At 38.4% G+C, this 19,488-nt stretch overlaps 1 protein-coding gene across 1 annotated transcript in view; it reads left to right on the forward strand.

Moving 5' to 3' along the window:
* Positions 1–8,264, forward strand: part of txnrd2.2 (thioredoxin reductase 2, tandem duplicate 2) — a 28,470-nt gene extending 20,206 nt beyond the window's left edge. The window contains exons 14-17 of the mRNA XM_051894177.1: positions 1,592–1,684; positions 3,339–3,410; positions 4,633–4,730; positions 4,926–8,264. Coding sequence (XP_051750137.1) covers positions 1,592–1,684; positions 3,339–3,410; positions 4,633–4,730; positions 4,926–5,049 — 387 coding nt within the window. The 3' untranslated portion in view covers positions 5,050–8,264. The remainder of the gene's footprint in view (positions 1–1,591; positions 1,685–3,338; positions 3,411–4,632; positions 4,731–4,925) is intronic.
* Positions 8,265–19,488: the final 11,224 nt, after the last annotated feature.

Below are 19,488 nucleotides of genomic sequence, written 5' to 3' on the forward strand. Positions count from 1 at the left end.
TTATTAAAAAAGAAAAACTGAAATATCACATGGTCCTAAGTATTCAGACCCTTTGCGTAGTATTTAGTAGAAGCACCCTTTTGATCTAATACAGCCATGAGTCTTTTTGGGAAAGATGCAACAAGTTTTTCACACCTGGATTTGGGGATCCTCTGCCATTCCTCCTTGCAGATCCTCTCCAGTTCTGTCAGGTTGGATGGTAAACGTTGGTGGACAGCCATTTTTAGGTCTCTCCAGAGATGCTCAATTGGGTTTAAGTCAGGGCTCTGGCTGGGCCATTCAAGAACAGTCACGGAGTTGTTGTGAAGCCACTCCTTCGTTATTTTAGCTGTGTGCTTAGGGTCATTGTCTTGTTGGAAGGTAAACCTTCGGCCCAGTCTGAGGTCCTGAGCACTCTGGAGAAGGTTTTCGTCCAGGATATCCCTGTACTTGGCCGCATTCATCTTTCCCTCGATTGCAACCAGTCGTCCTGTCCCTGCAGCTGAAAAACACCCCCACAGCATGCTGCTGCCACCACCATGCTTCACTGTTGGGACTGTATATGACAGGTGATGAGCAGTGCCTGGTTTTCTCCACACATACCGCTTAGAATTAAGGCCATAAAGTTCTATCTTGGTCTCATCAGACCAGAGAATCTTATTTCTCACCATCTTTAGCAAACTCCATGCGGGCTTTCATGTGTCTTGCACTGAGGAGAGGCTTCCGTCGGGCCACTCTGCCATAAAGCCCCGACTGGTAGAGGGCTGCAGTGATGGTTGACTTTCTACAACTTTCTCCCATCTCCCGACTGCATATCTGGAGCTCAGCCACAGTGATCTTTGGGTTCTTCTTTACCTCTCTCACCAAGGCTCTTCTCCCCCGATAGCTCAGTTTGGACGGACGGCCAGCTCTAGGAAGGGTTCTGGTCGTCCCAAACGTCTTCCATTTAAGGATTATGGAGGCCACTGTGCTCTTAGGAACCTTAAGTGCAGCAGAAATGTTTTTGTAACCTTGGCCAGATCTGTGCCTTGCCACAATTCTGTCTCTGAGCTCTTCAGGCAGTTCCTTTGACCTCATGATTCTCATTTGCTCTGACATGCACTGTGAGCTGTAAGGTCTTATATAGACAGGTGTGTGGCTTTCCTAATCAAGTCCAATCAGTATAATCAAACACAGCTGGACTCAAATGAAGGTGTAGAACCATCTCAAGGATGATCAGAAGAAATGGACAGCACCTGAGTTAAATATATGAGTGTCACAGCAAAGGGTCTGAATACTTAGGACCATGTGATGTTTCAGTTTTTCTTTTTTAATAAATCTGCAAAAATGTCAACAATTCTGTGTTTTTCTGTCAATATGGGGTGCTGTGTGTACATTAATGAGGAAAAAAATTAACTTAAATGATTTTAGCAAATGGCTGCAATATAACAAAGAGTGAAAAATTTAAGGGGGTCTGAATACTTTCCGTACCCACTGTATATATATAACCTTGATGCAAATTATTTGTTAAATAACCTTGATATAAATTATTTGTTGTGTTTATGTGTAGATTAGTTTGAGTCTTTTGCATATGTGTGTTTTACTATGTGTGTGTGTGTCTGTGTGTGTATAGGTGGCCACTACAGTGTTTACTCCACTAGAGTACGGCTGTGTAGGTCTGTCTGAAGAAGAGGCTGAAAAGAGACATGGCAAAGACCAAATTGAGGTAAAATACAGCAATTTTATCATGGGTGCTGTTAGATACAATGTGAAATGCAGTTATAAAATGGTAGCAGCAGCAATACGATTAAATGTTCAATACAGTATTGCAGAAGGGTAAACAATTCTTCCACCAAGTAATAGAGTGCATTATTCTAACTGTCCTGCACGGGTCCTGTTTGGTAAACCCGCACCCGCAGATACCTGACCCGTTATCCGACAGCAGCATTAATTTAATTCCGTACCTGACCCATTTGACATAAAGGCTGCGACCCGAGCCGCACCCGCATTAAATCAGGTTAACAAAAATGATTTATTTTCTCATGTATCACAAGCAATCAAACAAACATTAAGCATTCTGAGTTCATGAATTTAACAAAAATAGACACGACGCAGCCTAACATGGTGGTATTTAACAGAAAAAACATGAGAACGTGCATCCGTCATGTAAACAATACAGAACTTTTGCCTACATCATGTGAATAATCTGCCCATACAGGCTTTTTTTGAACAAATGTGCATAAATAGGCTATATACTGATGCTTAGATGTTTCCATAAATTAAAAGAACAAATAGGCAAATGAGCCTATTGTAATTTAATATCAGGGATATTTTAGCAGATTCATTCTGCATTTAAATGCGGTTGTCTCTCCTGAAAATCTGCAGGTGTATACTTGGACGTTGGTCCTCTTAGCAGCATGAAAAATAAAACTTTTATTCATAGTGAAAATAGATTATATACAGAAAGCACTTTCTTAATGACTTAAACTGTCAATCACTTCATTTGCAGCGCACAAACGCTGTGCTCAATGCTGCAAATTGCGTTGCACTTAGAAACCTGACAGTCTTCAGACTACAGAGCGTGAACACAAATAAGCAAAGGACCGTTTGAAAGCAGCTGTCTATCAGTGGGTACCGAATTGAGTCAAAATAGTCTTGGCTATTGGACCCGCAGTCCACCAGTGCCTATTGATTCCCAACCCGACCCCGCACCGCAAATGACAACATAAATATTATTCCACCAGTTACATCAAATATTAGCGGTTCACCCATCGCCTGCGTGCAGGACTTTGTAATATAGTGTTCTAGTAACTCATGTAAAGCAACAGGTTTATTTATCAGCTATTTTACAATGTGTTCGAACATGGAGTTCATTTAGCAATAAATTCTAACCAAACCAAAACTGCAAATATGAAAAACTCATAGTATGAGCATAGTAAGCATTTATGCGAATATGTGTACTGTTGTGAATATCCTACTGTATACGTGTGTGTATGTGTATACTGGGTCCTCGCACACCTGCATGGCTCTAAAGCATTCAGAGAGGGGCGTGCCTCTGGTTTGATTGACAGGAGTGCAGGAGGGCTGACTGATGCTTGTAGAGGTTGACGAAAGATGATCAAAAACGCAGCATCCCATTGGCCCTGACAGCTGTGAGCAGCATGTGTCAGCACGCTAGAGCACTCGCTCTGAAGCATGTTCAATATTGATGATTTCAGCACCCAAAAAATGTTTAGAGCAGTAACACAGACACAAACCATAACAGTAGCAGCACTTGTTTCCAAGTGCTTGTTCTAAAATGACGAGTTCAAGTGGTTGATGATTCAGGAAATGATGTTGTTGTTGTTGTATCATAGTTTTTGTGTTGTCTGGTTTAACAGGTGTACCATGCCTTCTACAAACCGCTCGAGTTCACTGTGGCTGAGAGAGATGCCACTCAATGCTATATAAAGGTATATATATATATACAGCCAAACCAAAATTTATTCTGACTCCTTGAACATTTCATTCATTAATACAGTTTATTCACTATAGTTAAAAAAAAAATAAACAAATGGTAAAAAAATATGACAAGATCTCAGAGTTACACTGTATCAGAATTAATCTTAATTATGTCAGATAACACTTAAGCAAAACATGGTCTGGTCAAAGTGTCTGAATAATTTTTGGTTCCAAATTTTTATCAATTTTACTGGTAGTCCACTGTATGAAGAATTTTTGGGTATAATATGTCATAGTTTACTTTATTATGTTATCCTCACTTAGATAAATGAACTATAGTGTCCTGAACCCACTAGTAAAAAAATATAAAAAATGTCTGAATAATTTTTTGTTTGACTGTGTGTGTGTGTGTGTGTGTGTGTGTGTGTAATTTTATATATATACAATGTGTGTGTAACAGTTTTATATTGACAAAATGTATAAACTAGAGTGCTATACATAATTTGTGTAATTTTTCTACACATTTCTTCTAAATTTGTGTGTATACACTAAGACATTTTTGAAAAATTGACACTTATCTTTACTAAAATAGCATTTAATTGATCTAAATGTAGTCAACCGTAATATTGTAAAATGTTACTATTTGAAATAACTTTTTTTAAAACTATCCATCCACAATATTATTTTTCAATCCTCTTTCAAGACAGTAGTGCAAGAAATAGTCTTCATTTCTCAAAAGAACTACAGACTAATGAGTTGATAGTGAAATGTATTCTTGGACCATTTTTTAATAAAAAATGTCAAAATATGCATCTGCAAAAAGACATTGTATTGCACTTTTCAGATTGATTATGCAGCCAATTTTAGGTGTGCTAATAAGAAAGGTTTCTCCAATACTAAATCGGCACATTAGAAGGATTTCATAAAGATTATGTTTCAGTTTCTTAATAGACTGGAGTAATGGCTGCTGAAAAAAAGGGTTTTAAAATAGAAATTGAGTACTGTAGGTTTAAGGTGTTGAGCTGTGGTGGAACCACTAATTTCTTTGACAGAATTTATTCAAAAAAGAAAATATTTATAGCATTTTAAATGTCATTACTGTCATTTTTGACCAATTTTATGCATCCTTAGAAAGTAAAAGAATCAATTTCTTTTAAAAACCTAATTGAATGGAAGTATAAATGATGATGGTCATCATATCTTAATTATTAACTAATAACTAAATCCTTGCAGGTGGTTTGTCTACGGGAGGGTGAGCAGCGCGTTCTGGGTCTGCATTTTACTGGGCCGAACGCTGGTGAAGTCACACAGGGCTTTTCTTTGGGCTTCCAGTAAGTTCCACATCTCTGTTAACCTGCACGTGATGTTGAGCTGGAGTCAGATTACATTCATTTGATTTGATTTCTTCTGATATCGGCCAGGTGTCTGTTTCATTGCACGTACATTTGCGTGTAAATTCAAATCAGTGTGCATTACAACACCTGTGTGGGTGAATGAATACAGAGTCTGTGTGTTTATATCTGCAGGTGTGGGCTTAACTACGAACACCTCAGGAATACGGTCGGTATACACCCCACCTGTGCCGAGGAGTTCACCAAACTCAACATCACTAAGCGCTCCGGTCTTGACGCCACGGTAACGGGCTGCTGAGGTTAAGCATCCCCTCCCTGATCACACAAGCACACGGGAACCACTAAACAGGGTTGTGATAATATGAGTCATGGAGTTACAGGAAGCATCTCATGAAAATTCAGCTCAGTTTTTGCTTTAGAAGCTCTTCCGTTTTTATCTCGTCTGTGTGCATGTTAGGATCTTTGAATGACCGCAGAATGCAAATCTAATTCAGTTTAATTTATGATATTTCAGATGATAATTTCAGAGGTCAGTGCTAACAAGTACGTGCTTCTTTACCTCTGTTGCATCCTTTTTAAAGCAATCCAAGGGAGTTCGGCTAGCTTTTTACCGCATTTCAAGATAATCTGATAAGGTCCTCATGTTTGCTCTACAGAATATGAACACAGATCCAGGTTAGAGCAACACGAAGCGCAAGCGTTGCTGCGAACAGATAAACACGGCCATAAATCAGGATTAAGGCCCCATTACAGTTTGCTGAAATGAGAACCGTTGGAGAAAGTGGCCTAATGTTTCTGAAATATATTCTGCAAATATTGTTGTTTCTCTGGTTGTACTTCCTGTCCATTAGTCATGCGCCGCTCCTGACACTGATGGATGGGATAGGCCTGTCGCTGCGCTGACACCACCCCATTTCCCAGGGACGTAGACAAACACTCGGTGAGCGGCGTGTCACTCAAACGCAGAACCCGGTCGTGGACAGAGTGAGCGCTTGTTTAGTCCTGGACTTCAGGAGGTTCCCCAGTGCACAGAGGGAGCAGAGAGTACGCAGTACAATAACATACTCTCCTGCGCTTGATGTCTAAGCCTAAAAGGCCAAAGGAGGCGTCAATACCACCAGCTACCTGAAGGTGGCAGTGTTAGCTTCCTTTTCCCCCTGTTTTTCACATATGTGGGGATAAAAACCTCTGAGCTGTGTGGTCATTATGAATTCAAGTCACAGTTAATCACTGGCAGAATGTTAAGATTAATTGAACACTTACTGGGCATTTATCGCTCCATAGGTTTAGCTTATCTGTTGTTTGTGTATTTGGCTAATAGCTTTGGCCCATGGTGCTGCCGCCCGCTTTGAGGGAAGTTAAACTACAACTATTCCCAAAAGTTCAATTCATTTTGTGACAGGAAATCTGTGTACTTTCAAACCAGATAAAACATGAAAAGCATATGTAAAAGCATATATTTTTCATTTTTCAGAACACTTAGTTCATCTCACTGTCATGTCGATCCAAACCTGTATAACTTTATTCATCAGGACACTGATGAAGGAATTTTGAATTGTACTGGTTGCTTTTTGCCCATTAAATTACAATGAGGCTTTGAAGCTTTAAAAAGGATGCAATAGCACCATTACAGTATCATTAAAATTTCTGCGCTGTATTCCATGTGTTTTGAAGTCATATGAACAGAATGAAAAGTCGTTATTGACTGCAAATCTTCCACCTTAGCTCTGTTTGCTGCATTCATGAGAAAAGTAGTGGTGCTTGATTCATGAACGAATCATTCTTTTGAGTTTTTTTCAACAATTCGATTGATCTAGATCACAAAACCGGCCTGAATTATTAATTCACAAATTGGACTGATCCGATTCTCAAGTTCAAACTCAACCTATATGTGTGCCAGTTCTCTGTTTCTCACACAAAGCTATCATATGACTCCAGAAGACCTGAAAATACCGCATGAGACATATTAACTACTTTTATGATTCTATAATGGTTATTTTATGTCCTATTTTTACAGCTTGAAAGTTTTAGTCTCATTCATTGTAGCATGGAAATAAGCCACCAGAATAATTGTTCAATGGAAGCATTTATTTCTTAGTGGAACACAAGAGAAGAAATACAGGTTTGGAAGAGCATGAGGGTGAGTAAATAATGGCACAATTTACATTTTTTGGGGAAATATCACTTTAATTGTTTAGTAAAATGGGTAAGTTAAAAACTGGCCATTTGCATTTGTAGTTTCAGTGTCAATGAAACATGATGGAGTGAAATAACAGATATGCAAAACTTATAAAACACCTGAACCAGTCATCGTCACTCAGTTCTGTAGTTAAAAACATGCTGTATGCAAAATGAATATGAAATCAGCTTGAGAAACACTAGTCAAGATTCCAATACTTAAAGGGATAGTTCACCCAAAAATGTCTTTTACTCATGTTCTTCCAAACCTGTATGACTTTCTTTCTTCTACGGAACACAAAAAAGATATTTTACTGAACGTTGGCTACCAAAAAGTTTTGGTTTGGAGACTTTTCTCAAATTTTTTTTTTTTTTTTATGTTCTACAGAAGTAAGTCGTTCATACAGGTTTGGAACAACATAAGGATGAGTAAATGATGACAGAATTTTCATTTTTGTGTGAACTATCTCAGTAACATTTGCTAAACCCTCTCTATCTTTAATCATGCCGTTATGTCTACGGTTTCACACATTGTGTAAAATTTCAGTTAGTTTCATGAGAATGCCATAGACTTCGGAGTCCATTGTGGAAGAACGGTATTGCTGGAGTTTGTTTTTGTTTGAAGTCTAATCTGCCCTGGCTCTGATTAATGAGCCTGAGAGCGGAGTGACAGCCTGCCGTGGAGAGGAGCACTGCGCTACCAGGTTTATTTGTACCAAGGACTGATGGGAAGAGGGGGGTACCGTGTGCTCGACTCAGGGACGGGGTGCTGACTGAAGAACCCTGACCCCAACACACTACCACCAACAGCTTGGCTCTATCAACCCACACATACACAACACACTCAGCCAGTGGGCGGAGCTGCACCACAACACAGAAATATGCGAATGCTTATTTCTTCAAAGTGTACAGATATTCCTGTCGTGACCAGCGTAATTGTCATGTTACTGTTCAAACATTCACTCATTTTTAAATGTGAAATCTAAATGTTACATCTAAACTTGAAATTTGTCTCACTCATATGCTGATAAAATGTGCTTTAGACACATTACCCGCAGGCCAGCTTGAGACAGCAGCTCCGATCCCCACACTGGCACACACACACACTGTGAAGGGTCAGGGTTCAACTTTCAAGGGCCCAGCTAATGATGACTTGCACTAAAAGCCAAAACTGGAGAGAGCGAGTCTGATGTCACCTGGTGTCACATTTATTTCTGTAAATAGAGAAGCCTGATTTGGCATTAAGCCATGCACTGGATAATTTATACATGTGTGTAATAAAATATACAAATGTACAGTTGCACCATTAAAATAATGATGTCTTGTTTCTTTTCAGATGGTTTGTATTTACTCTGTTTCAAAACTTAGTGAGCTGCCTCGCTGATTACTCCCTGTTTAGGCAGCACCCTTCTAAGGGGGCGTTCATACATAGTGCATTCTCGCATTTCATCTACACTTTTTTTAAATTGTTTGTCTATGTACACCTGCATCATGCGTTTTTCAGCCATGGTGTCGTTTATTTCATTTTTTTGCAGCATCTTACGCTACGAGTGTCTCATTTTTAAGGCATGTCCATTTTCCATTCGGTTGTACTCCATCTGTTCTTCAGCATGTTTTGTGTGAACAACTTCTAAGAGGCTATTCACAAAGAATGTTTTTGCATGTAAAACAGGGAAGTGGAATGAAAAAAGAAAGGGATGCGTTTTTAAAAGCTTAACTTCTTTTGACTTGAACGCCACATTTTTAGAGTGATGTGTCTTGTGCGAGACGCTGCCAAAGATGCAAGATATACAAAATGTGTTAGTATATTTACATAGAAAAACAATGGAAAATCAGTGCAAAAAACAACTCCAAAGGCATCCAAAGTGTACACTAAATTGTGCTACTCTCGTGAACCACATGGAAGACAGAACTTACAATTGTTTTCAATATAATATGGCTTTGGCATATTAAAGGGTTAGTTCACCCAAAAATGAAAATTCTGTCTTTAATTACTCACCCTCATGTTGTTCTACACCCGTAAGACCTTCGTTCATCTTCAGAACAAAAATTAAGATATTTTTGATGAAATCCAATGGCTCAGTGAGGCCTCTATTGCCAGCAATGTCACTAAACCTCTCGAGATCCAGAAAGATACTAAAAACATATTTAAAACAGTTCATGTGACTACAGTGGTTCTACCTTAATATTATAAAGTGACAAGAATACTTTTTGTGTGCCAAAAAAAACAAAATAACATTATCTAAATATCCAGTGATGGCCGATTTCAAAACACTGTTTCGAAGCTTTACGAATCTTTTGTTTCGAATCAGGGATTCGGATCGCGTATCAAACTGCTGAATCGTTATTTTGGGGGTTTTTGGCGCACAAAAAGTATTCTCGTCGCTTTATAATATTAAGGGTGTAGTCTTAGTCTTACAGGTGTAGAACAACACAAGGGTGAGTAATAAATGACATAATTTTCATTTTTGGGTGAACTAACCCTTTAACACAATAAGCTTATAATAAACATAAAAATGCATAACTCACAAATATTAGATGAAATAGTACATTTTTAAATTATTGTAACTTTTTTTTTTTTATAACCAATACTACACAGTATTGGCTACCATTATTGAATGAAATTTTTCATTTTTCATTAGCATTTCTCTCTGCTCGACTCTCAACTCCATATGGTACTTGTAGCACTGCATAGTGGGATTGCAACAAGAATAGCATTTGGTCAAAATTAGACCGCTTAATGTTGCTATCTACCTTTGTGTAGTGCGCCTATGCTTTCTTAAAATGCTATTAAGGTTTTGAGACCGAGCTAATACGGTTCAAAAGTTTGGTGGCAGTATTTTTTTTTAATTTTTTTTAAATAATACTTTTTTTCAGCAAGGATGCATTAAATTGATTAAAATTGATGAAAGTGACAGTAAAATATTTATAATGTTACAAAAGTTCTGTTCTTCTGAACTTTCTATTTATCATAGAATCCTGAAAAAAAAAAAAAAAAGGTTTTGTACTAAAAATTAAGCAGTTTTTCAACATTGATAATAAATGTTTCTTGAGCATCAAATCAGCATATTAGAATGATTTCTGAAGGATCAAGTAACACTGAAGACTGGAGTAATGATGCTAAAAAATTCAGATTTGCCATCACAGAAATTAATTACATTTAAAAATATGTTCAAACAGAAAACAGCTATTTAAAATTGTAGTAATATTTCACAATATTACAGTTTGTACTGTATTTTTACTCAAATAAATGCAGCCTTGGTGAGCATAAGAGACTTCTTTTAAAAAATTTAAAAAAAAACTTGCTGACCCTAAAATTTTTAACAGTATGTTTGGTTGTGTGTATGATGCCTGTGTGTGTGTGTGTGTGTGTGTGTGTGTGTGTGTGTGTGTGTGTGTGTGTGTGTGTGTGAGAGAGAGAGAGCGAGAGAGAGAGCGAGAGCGTGCGCGTGTGTGTGTAAGGTCAGCTCCTCTGAGGAGTTCTCTCTCAGCAGGGGTGGTCACGGTATGACCTCTCGCTGTCTTTGCTGACAGGCTCCTCAGCAATGCCGACCTGTCAGTCAAAGCTGCACAACAACAATGGCAGAAATTCCTCTCTGTTTGTTTGCTTAAGGACGGGGCTCTCACAAACCCTGAAACTCTTAATGTTGTCACCCCTAAAACTTTCCTAACTCCAAGCTCTCTCCACAGCCATTAAGGCGAAAGTCATCCCCGTCGCCCACTGAGAGAAAAGGATAGAGCCCCCTTTTTAACCAGCAACACGCTTTCAGCATTTCTTTCTCTTTCGAAATGGAACAAATGTACGTAAATCCACCTTGAAACACACTTAGCAGAACATGTCAACACGTCAAGGTGGGTTGGGTGGATATTTAGCGTCTTAATCCGCTGCTATTGTGGGTTGACAGTCGGAGTCAGCGTGTATGAGCTCGGAGTCTATTGTGGATGCGAGTCAGGCGGCCCTCATCACCCTTCTGCGGGGGGTTTACGCTCATGCTGGTTATACAGCCCTGCGTTTGTGTCCAAAGCCCTGGGAGGAGAAACAAATATCTACCTTGTGTAAACATATGTGAAAAGTTTGGCACAGAAAAGGGGGATTATGGGTAAAATGAGTAGGGGCCAATTATAGTCCACTTTTTCTTATGTGTATCAGACTGAACTGTGCGATCATGCTATTCTATTTGTTTATACATTTATTTGATTAAAATACAGTAAAAACTGTAATGTTGTAAAATATTATTAGAATTTAAAATAACTTTTAATAAATTTTTCTACCTGATTTGACTTGGTCTTCATTTCATTGATCATCCCTTGTAAAGTTTGAACCTTACAACCTTTTGGTAACCAACTAGCTCTTTAAAGTCACCATGAAGTCAATTCTTATTTTTTATGAAATATTGCAGTATTTATTATAAATTATATATCCGTGCACATCATTATTTTTTTAATTCATGTGTCCTCGTAGACTTTAATCAAAATAACTTCCCCTCCCTGAGGGCGGAACCACCTGTCACTCACATGACATCGCAGCAATAGCAAACTACAACCATCCAATTAATTCCCGACCTACATTTTTTCTTGTTTGAGAAGCGTTTCACTCGGATATAGACCGCAACTTTCATTTCATGCCAACTTTAACCACTATAAGACACTACAAAGCTTCATTCATTTGTGTGGTTTGCAGTGTTTTTTAAAGTAACAGGACACTTTTTTATTTAGATATTTATTTGGATTTATTTAAAATGGTGTCCCAAATTTTAATGGTAATACTTTTTCTGTTGCTCCTAATAGGTTGTTTCTCTCACGTAGGCCTATATGTCACATTGAGCTTGAAATTCCCATCATCCACACAGCAACAGAACAGCATTACTTGGTTACTCCCTCCTTTCTGAGAGTAATTCAGACTTACTACTGAAATCATTTCATCCAGGTATGTATGTATGGTTGATGTAAAATCGAAAGACTAATGAAAATCACATTTAGATAAACACTTTAGATAAATAATTTCCCAGCAAAAAAAAAAAAATGTTCTAAGAACGTTTAGCTAACGTTCCCATTAAGTTTCAAAACACTATTTCTGAATGTCCGCTGAACGTTCAAAAAGATGTTTTTTATAACGTTTTAAAACCTTTTTTTTTTCATAGTTATGCGAACATTGAGGGAACATCCCAGTTTATCATTCTGCAAATAAGAACGTTACTTTTGAATGTTTGAATATAACATTCACAAGTAGTAACTTTTAAAAAATGTTAGACGAATGTTAGAACTAAAACGTTTCCTGAAAAAAATTCCATGAACAATGTTTGAATAACATTTTTATGTTAATGTATGGAAAAATACTAATATTTTTAACTTTAATTATGGGTGCGTCTCGGTTAGCTCCCTGGCTGGTATTTATGAACAACAGCAGAACTGATATTTAAAGTACATATACATGCAACATTTCAGCTGTAAATTATAAACGTTAGCTAGATTATGTTCATTACCTGTCTAGCAATGTATGTTTATGCTAAAATATAATTAAATAATGGTTCGTATTTTTTTTTTTTTTTTTTTAATCTATCACGTCATTATGTGTGAACTGGCTCACAAGATTTATGTTTCGCGCTTCAGAACTTAAACTTAGCGTTAATGGAACATAGGCTGCATCCCAAATTACATACTTCCCTACTATATAGTAGGAGAAAAACAGTACGTCATAAAAGAAGTATGTCGAAATTCACAGTACTCATAAAAGAGAAGGCAAAAAGTACTTTCTTCCAGTGCGATTCTGAAGGATGCATACGATGGACACTTTACTATCCCATGAGGCCACGGGAGAGGATTTGTGAATGTCAGTGAAGCAACGCAACAAACAATAAAGGCAACATGGCAAATGTAGTACATTCAGATTACATTCATATGACACATTCATACTATATAACTATATAGAATGTACTTTTTTATCAGTTGAGAAGTAATTACTTACCGGTATTCAAAATAAGTACCTACTCAAGAGAGTATGTGGTTTCGGACGCAGCCATAGTGAGCATCAATGCTCCCTGGTTTTCACTGTGCATTGTGGGACTTTTTAGGGAGCGAATGTTTCAGTGCAGTGGAAGAATTTTGTGATCGGCCCTTAAAATGGCCGACTCCCTTATCAGTGCCCTGACTACTGAACTAGGGAGCTGATTGAGACGCACCCTATAAATCATTGCTTCCGGTCTACAGTCATACGAGAGATCGAGAGAGGCGTTGTGATAGAAGACATTGATTCATCCACTAGAGTTGTATGGATTACGTCACAATTGCGTTGTGTGGTTTTTCAAGCGTCAAACGAGCTGAGCCCATTCAAGAAAATGCGTAAACACAGGATCTTTATAATAGTTTCTGATTTGCATAAATGAAACCGAACAAGATGGAAAGTAGTGAATCGCCTGTCATCATCTCAGAAATCTTTATTTGTTTTTCAGTAATTAAATAACGACAGCAAGTGAGCTAGTCTGCTATTAGACTTTATTTTGAATAATTCAATAAAACTATAAATATGCCACTGAGATAATGAGGCATTTCATCTGCTACATCATACCTGAGAGGGTTTGTTCTATTGTTGTCTGTTTTCATTCCTGTGGGACGGTATAAGACATGCCTCACGGGCTCCATCACCTGCACCATCTCCAAAACCTCCATCGTGCTGTTTACAGTAAACACTCACAGTTATGCAGAATGCAGTACTTCTACTTCACAGGAAAATCATTTTTTAAGTGTTTTGTTTGTGTACATCCAGTACAGTTTTTTAACCAAATCCTACTTTTCTATCTGTTGTAGTTCCAATCCAATGCTTGTATCTTTGTATATTTAATAGTTTGCTCAAAAATCTGAATATGTCTTTCTTTCTTGGGCTTAAAGTAATCAGGGAGTGTCAAGTTAAAAAGAAAAAGAAGAAAAAAACTGGAAAGTGCCATAAAAGTCTATTGACAGACAGAAAAAAAGTACTTCAAAAAAGTAATTAATTACTAATTACATCATCAATGTTGTATTTAAAATACTTTTCTATTTACTCTGTCTGAAAAGTAATTTAATTACTTAATAAGTAACTTATTACTAATTACTTCTTAAAATCCCTATAAACCTTGACCAGATAGACAATAGAAAGGAAACTCTTTTAATAATTTAGTCAAACATGGAATAGTTTAGCCTTTTATAGCTTTTTAAAACATTTTAACTTTATTAAAACATATACTACAATATACTTTATAATAATTTAAAAAAAATTAGTAACAAATAGGGATGTCATTATACCAGAAATCTAGTAGTCAGTACCGATACCACCAAAAGTGCACAATACTCGATACCAAAGTCGATACCACGATAAAAATATATAAAAATACAAATAAAACAATGCTATTTTTTTTTTTCCCCCGGGTAGGTCTAATAAATACCACAGAAATTGAATAATCAAATATAAAATAACTGCATAGTCATAACTGTATAAATGAAATATAGATGAATCCTTATTAAAGGTTTTTGTTGTTGTTGTTGTTGTTTGATTATAATTTATAATACAGACAGTAGCATGTTTTAAAGGCTGCTGTCACTAAGACCTAATGGACGGAGAAAATATGCTGTTACATATGCTGTTCACATTCACATAACCAACGCGAATATACGCCAAGATGGGCATTTTGACATAACTGTGTGTGTATTTGAACGTTTATGTGTAATAAACCGCGAAAATCTGACACTCGCGAGAGGCGGCTATGTGTGTGCGCTTTGGTCTAGAGCGCACTGAATGAAGACCGTCTCTCAGAGAGCGCGCGCAGTTTTTTCTCTAGGACATAGCTTACATTTTACCGTAATGTTCTTGCCTACCTGTGTCAAAAAAGTGAAGTAACTGGAATATTTCCATTCTGCAAAACAGCTACTCGCTTCTGCCGATATCTTCAGACAGCGACTACACAGCCAACTGGTGCGAAGTTGCGAACTCACGCGCAACTGCACTACAGCTTACGATTTTAAAGAGACAGCGTTCACTTTTACCTTTAGACGACAAATTTAGATTTTAAATTCAATATTGATTTAAACAGAACTGTTGAACTAATTTACAGTATGTAACGCAAGTACATTATAAGTAACAGTAATTAAATTACCTAAAAATTAACAGTAATCCCTTACTTTACTTTTTCAGTGGATAAGTAATTTAATTACAGTAACGCTTTACGCCCAACACTGTTGACAGAAAATCTTCAAATGACATTTGACTGACTGTAAGAGTTTCAAGTAAATAATGGTTTAAATTTTGGAACACTTGGAATGTATGAACTATGTTTTTTGTTGTTGTTTTACCCTTTTTTGAGCTTGACATGCCCTGTTTTTATTTTCATTTTATGGAAACGAACCAACATTTTTGCTAAACATGTCCTTTTGTGTTCCCATTTAAAAATTCGAACGACGTGAGGGTGAGTAAATGATAGTGAATTCTCAGTTTTTGGGTGAATTCCACCTTTCAGTTGGAATCTAGATGCAGATTCATCTCTCCACCTCTTCCACACAGCATGTCTCTTACTCACTCTTCAATCTTCATTCAGGTGATTAAAGGCTCATTGATTCTGGTTCTGTGTTCTTTCACTCAAGTCTTCAGGTCTGCAGTGGTGAGAAATCCCTGCCAAAACATTTCTTCTTCACTCCTACTCTCCGTCCTCTCTCCCTGCCCTGTGGCACTGTGATTATTATCCTCACACTCACTGTCATAAATCACCTTATCTTTACTGGCTGTGACAATACTTCCCACTTTTTACAGCCACAACATTAACCCTGGGCTGTATGGCTGAAGGTTGACACACTTTCAATGAACATGCCACATTCTCTCTCTCTCTCTCTCTCTCTCTCTCTCTCTCTCTCTCTCTCTCTCTCTCTCTCTCTCTCTCGTCTTGCTCACTGTGGATCAGGGACTTACACTACCAGTCAAAAGTTTCGAGACACCTACTCATTCTTTGTTAGGACTATTTTCCCTGGAATCCCTTTTTGTCAGGAATTTATGTCTGCCTGACAGGTTTTGGCAACTCATCCATCAAAAATAAATAAATAAGATTAAATATAATATATATATATATATATATATATACACAGTACTGTACAAAAGTCTTAGGTACGTCAGTATTTTCACCCCCCAAAAATTCTTTTAAGTCAGTTATTTATAGCTTTTGCTGTAGTGTGCAGTAGGAAATATCAGTTTACATTTCCAAACATTCATTTTGCCCTTAATTGTAATAATCTGAAAGACACATTTATACTGAACTTCATTGCATCAGATAACAAAATATCAAACCAAGTGGCAACAAATGCTGCTCCTTTTTTCAGAACTACTGTATCTTCACTTTTCTGAGCCATTGTTTTGCTAATGCAATGTTGTTCATTCTTTGTGTGTTCATAGTATGTGTGTTTGACAGCTATGCAGTATTATGGGAAACCATTCAGGGTGAAGGCATCAGCCAGAGCTGTAGGGAGGTTCAAACCGCTTAGATAAGGCCATGAGGCTCTAATGTACAATCCTCTCTCACCCGCTTCACCAGCTCCAGGGAGGATCTTAACCTTGTGTTGAGAGGAGCAGAATATCTGTCTGGCTTGGGCCTCTGCCATGCCCTCACTGGAGGAGTGTTATTAGATTCTGCTTTTCACAGACACCATCAGGTGCCTTTCAGACCCCAGCAGTCCATCCGCACCCACATACAGAGCCTATCACCGCAGAGTCATCCAAGACAAACACACGGCTGGGAGATGCAGAAGTCCAAAACATCTGAACTGAGGTTGTGTCATCCAAAATCAAGAACATGTCTAAAATAAGCATTCTTCTTCTCATTTAATTTTTGTAATGTGTATGTGTATACACCGATCAGGCATAACATTATGACCACCTTCCTAATATTGTGTTGGTCCCACTTTTTCTGCCAAAACAGCCCTGACCCGTCGAGGCATGGACTCCACTAGACCCCTGAAGGTGTGCTGTGGTATCTGGCACCAAGATGTTAGCAGCAGATCCTTTAAGTCCTGTAAGTTGCGAGGTGGGGCCTCCATGGATTGGACTTGTTTGTTCAGCACATCCCACAGATGCTCGATTGGATTAAGATCTGGGGAATTTGGAGGCCAAGTCAACGCCTCAAACTCGTTGTTGTGCTCCTCAAACCATTCCTGAACCATTTTTGCTTTGTGGCAGGGTGCATTATCCTGCTGAAAGAGGCCACAGCCACCAGGGAATACTGTTTCCATGAAAGGGTGTACATGGTCTGCAACAATGCTTAGGTGCCCAAAGCATCACACTGCCTCCGCCGGCTTGCTTTCTTCCCATAGTGTATCCTGGTGCCATGTGTTCCCCAGGTAAGCGACGCACACAAAACCGGCCATCCACTTGATGTAAAAGAATACATGATTCATCAGACCAGGCCACCTTCTTCCATTGCTTCGTGGTCCAGTTCTGATGCTCACGTGCCCACTGTTGGCGCTTTCAACGGTGGACAGGGGTCAGCATGGGCACCCTGACTGGTCTGCGGCTGTGCAGCCCCATACGCAACAAACTGTGATGCACTGTGTATTCTGACACCTTTCTGTCAGAACCAGCATTAACTTCTTGAGCAATTTGAGCTACAGTAGCTCATCTGTTGGATCGGAACACACAGACCAGCCTTCGCTCTCCACATGAATCAGTTAGCCTTGGCCACCCATGACCCTGTCACCGGTTCACCGCTGTTCCTTCCTGGGACTACTTTTGATAGATACTGACCACTGCAGACCGGGAACACCGCAAAAGAGCTGCAGTTTTGGAGATGCTCTGACCCAGTCATCTAGCCATCACAATTTGACCTTTGTCAAATGCACTCAAATCCTTACGCTTGCCCATTTTTCCTGCTTCTAACATCAACTTTGAGGACAAAATGTTCACTTACTGCCTAATATATCCTACCCACTGGGATACAGCATATATACAGTATCTCACAAAAGTGAGTGCACCCCTCACATTTCAGCAACCATTTTAATATATCTTCTCAAGCAACAATACTATAGAAATGAAAATTGTATATACTTTAGAGTAGTCAATGTGCAGCTTGTATAATAGTACAGATTTACTGTCCTCTAAAAATAACTCAACATACAGCCATTATTTTTAAATAACTGTCAACAAAAGTGAGTACACCCTAAGTGAACATGTCAAAACTGTGTCCAAAGTGTCAATATTTTGTGTGAGCACCATTGTTATCTAGCACTGCCTTAATCCTCCTGGGCATGGAATTCACCAGAGCTGCACAGGTTGTTGCTGGGATCTTCTTCCACTCCTCCATAATGACATCACGGAGCTTCTCCACCTTCCGCTTGAGGATGCCCCACAGGTGCTCAAATAAGGTTTAGGTGTGGAGACATACTTGGCCACTCCATCACCTTTAGCTTCCTCAGCAAGGCAGTTGTCATCTTGGCGGTGTGTTTGGGGTCGTTATCATGTTGGAAAACTGCTGTTCGGCCCAGTTTCTGAAGGGAGGGCATCATGTTCTGCTTCAGAATGTCACAGTACATGTTGGAATCCATGTTTCCCTCAATGAAGTGCAGTTCCCCAGTCCCAGCAGCACTCATGCAGCCCCAGACTATGATGCTACCACCACCATGCTTGACTGTAGGCAAGCAAACTGAGCACTGACAAGCTGACCTTCCGCTTCTGTTTTTTGAAGCCAGCTTCTGCACCTGACGCACAGCACGTGGACTCAACTACTTTGATCGACCCTTGCGGGGCCTGTTCCGAGTGGAACCCGTCTTGGAAAACCTCTGTATGACCCTGGCCACTATGCTGTAACTCAGTTTCAGGGTGTTACTGATCTTCTTATAGCCTAGGCCATTTTTGTGGAGAGCAACAATTCTAATTCTCAAATCCTCAGGGACTTCTTTGCCATGAGGTGCCATGTTGAACATTCAGTGATCAGTATGAGAGAATTGTACTCAAAGCACCAAATTTTAACTGCTCTAATACAAGATACACAAATTTGTATGGTCCTGTCAAGCAGACAAAAACATGAACATGATGAATAGGACACGTGGCTTTGCATGGTTAAAAGACGTAGAGCTGTTATCACTTAGGGTGTACTAACTTTTGTTGCCAGCTATTTTGACAATAATGCCTGTATGTTGAGTTATTTTCAGACAGTAAATCTGTACTACTATACAAGCAGCACATTGACTACTCTAAAATATATCCAAGTTTCATTTCTATAGTATTGCTAATGAGAAGATATACTAAAATAGTTGCTGAAATGTGAGGGGTGTACTCACTTTTGTGAGATACTGTATATATATACTTTAATTTAGCAAGGATGCATTCAACTGATCAAAAGTGATGGCATTTACATTCAATATCTGATGTATATGAAAAGATTGTGTTGAAGGTATATGTTGAAAAGAGCAGATTTCATTATAATGTAGCTTCTTTGGTGTGGCACAAAAGTGATCACTGTAAACTTAAACTTAAAATATTTATAATTATAAGTTATTTATTTTTTACAAAGTACATTTTAAATTTGAATTCTTATTACTTGGTTCACTTTAC

The sequence above is a fragment of the Ctenopharyngodon idella genome, chromosome 5 (assembly GCF_019924925.1).
Source record: "Ctenopharyngodon idella isolate HZGC_01 chromosome 5, HZGC01, whole genome shotgun sequence".
NCBI classification, from domain to species: domain Eukaryota; kingdom Metazoa; phylum Chordata; class Actinopteri; order Cypriniformes; family Xenocyprididae; genus Ctenopharyngodon; species Ctenopharyngodon idella.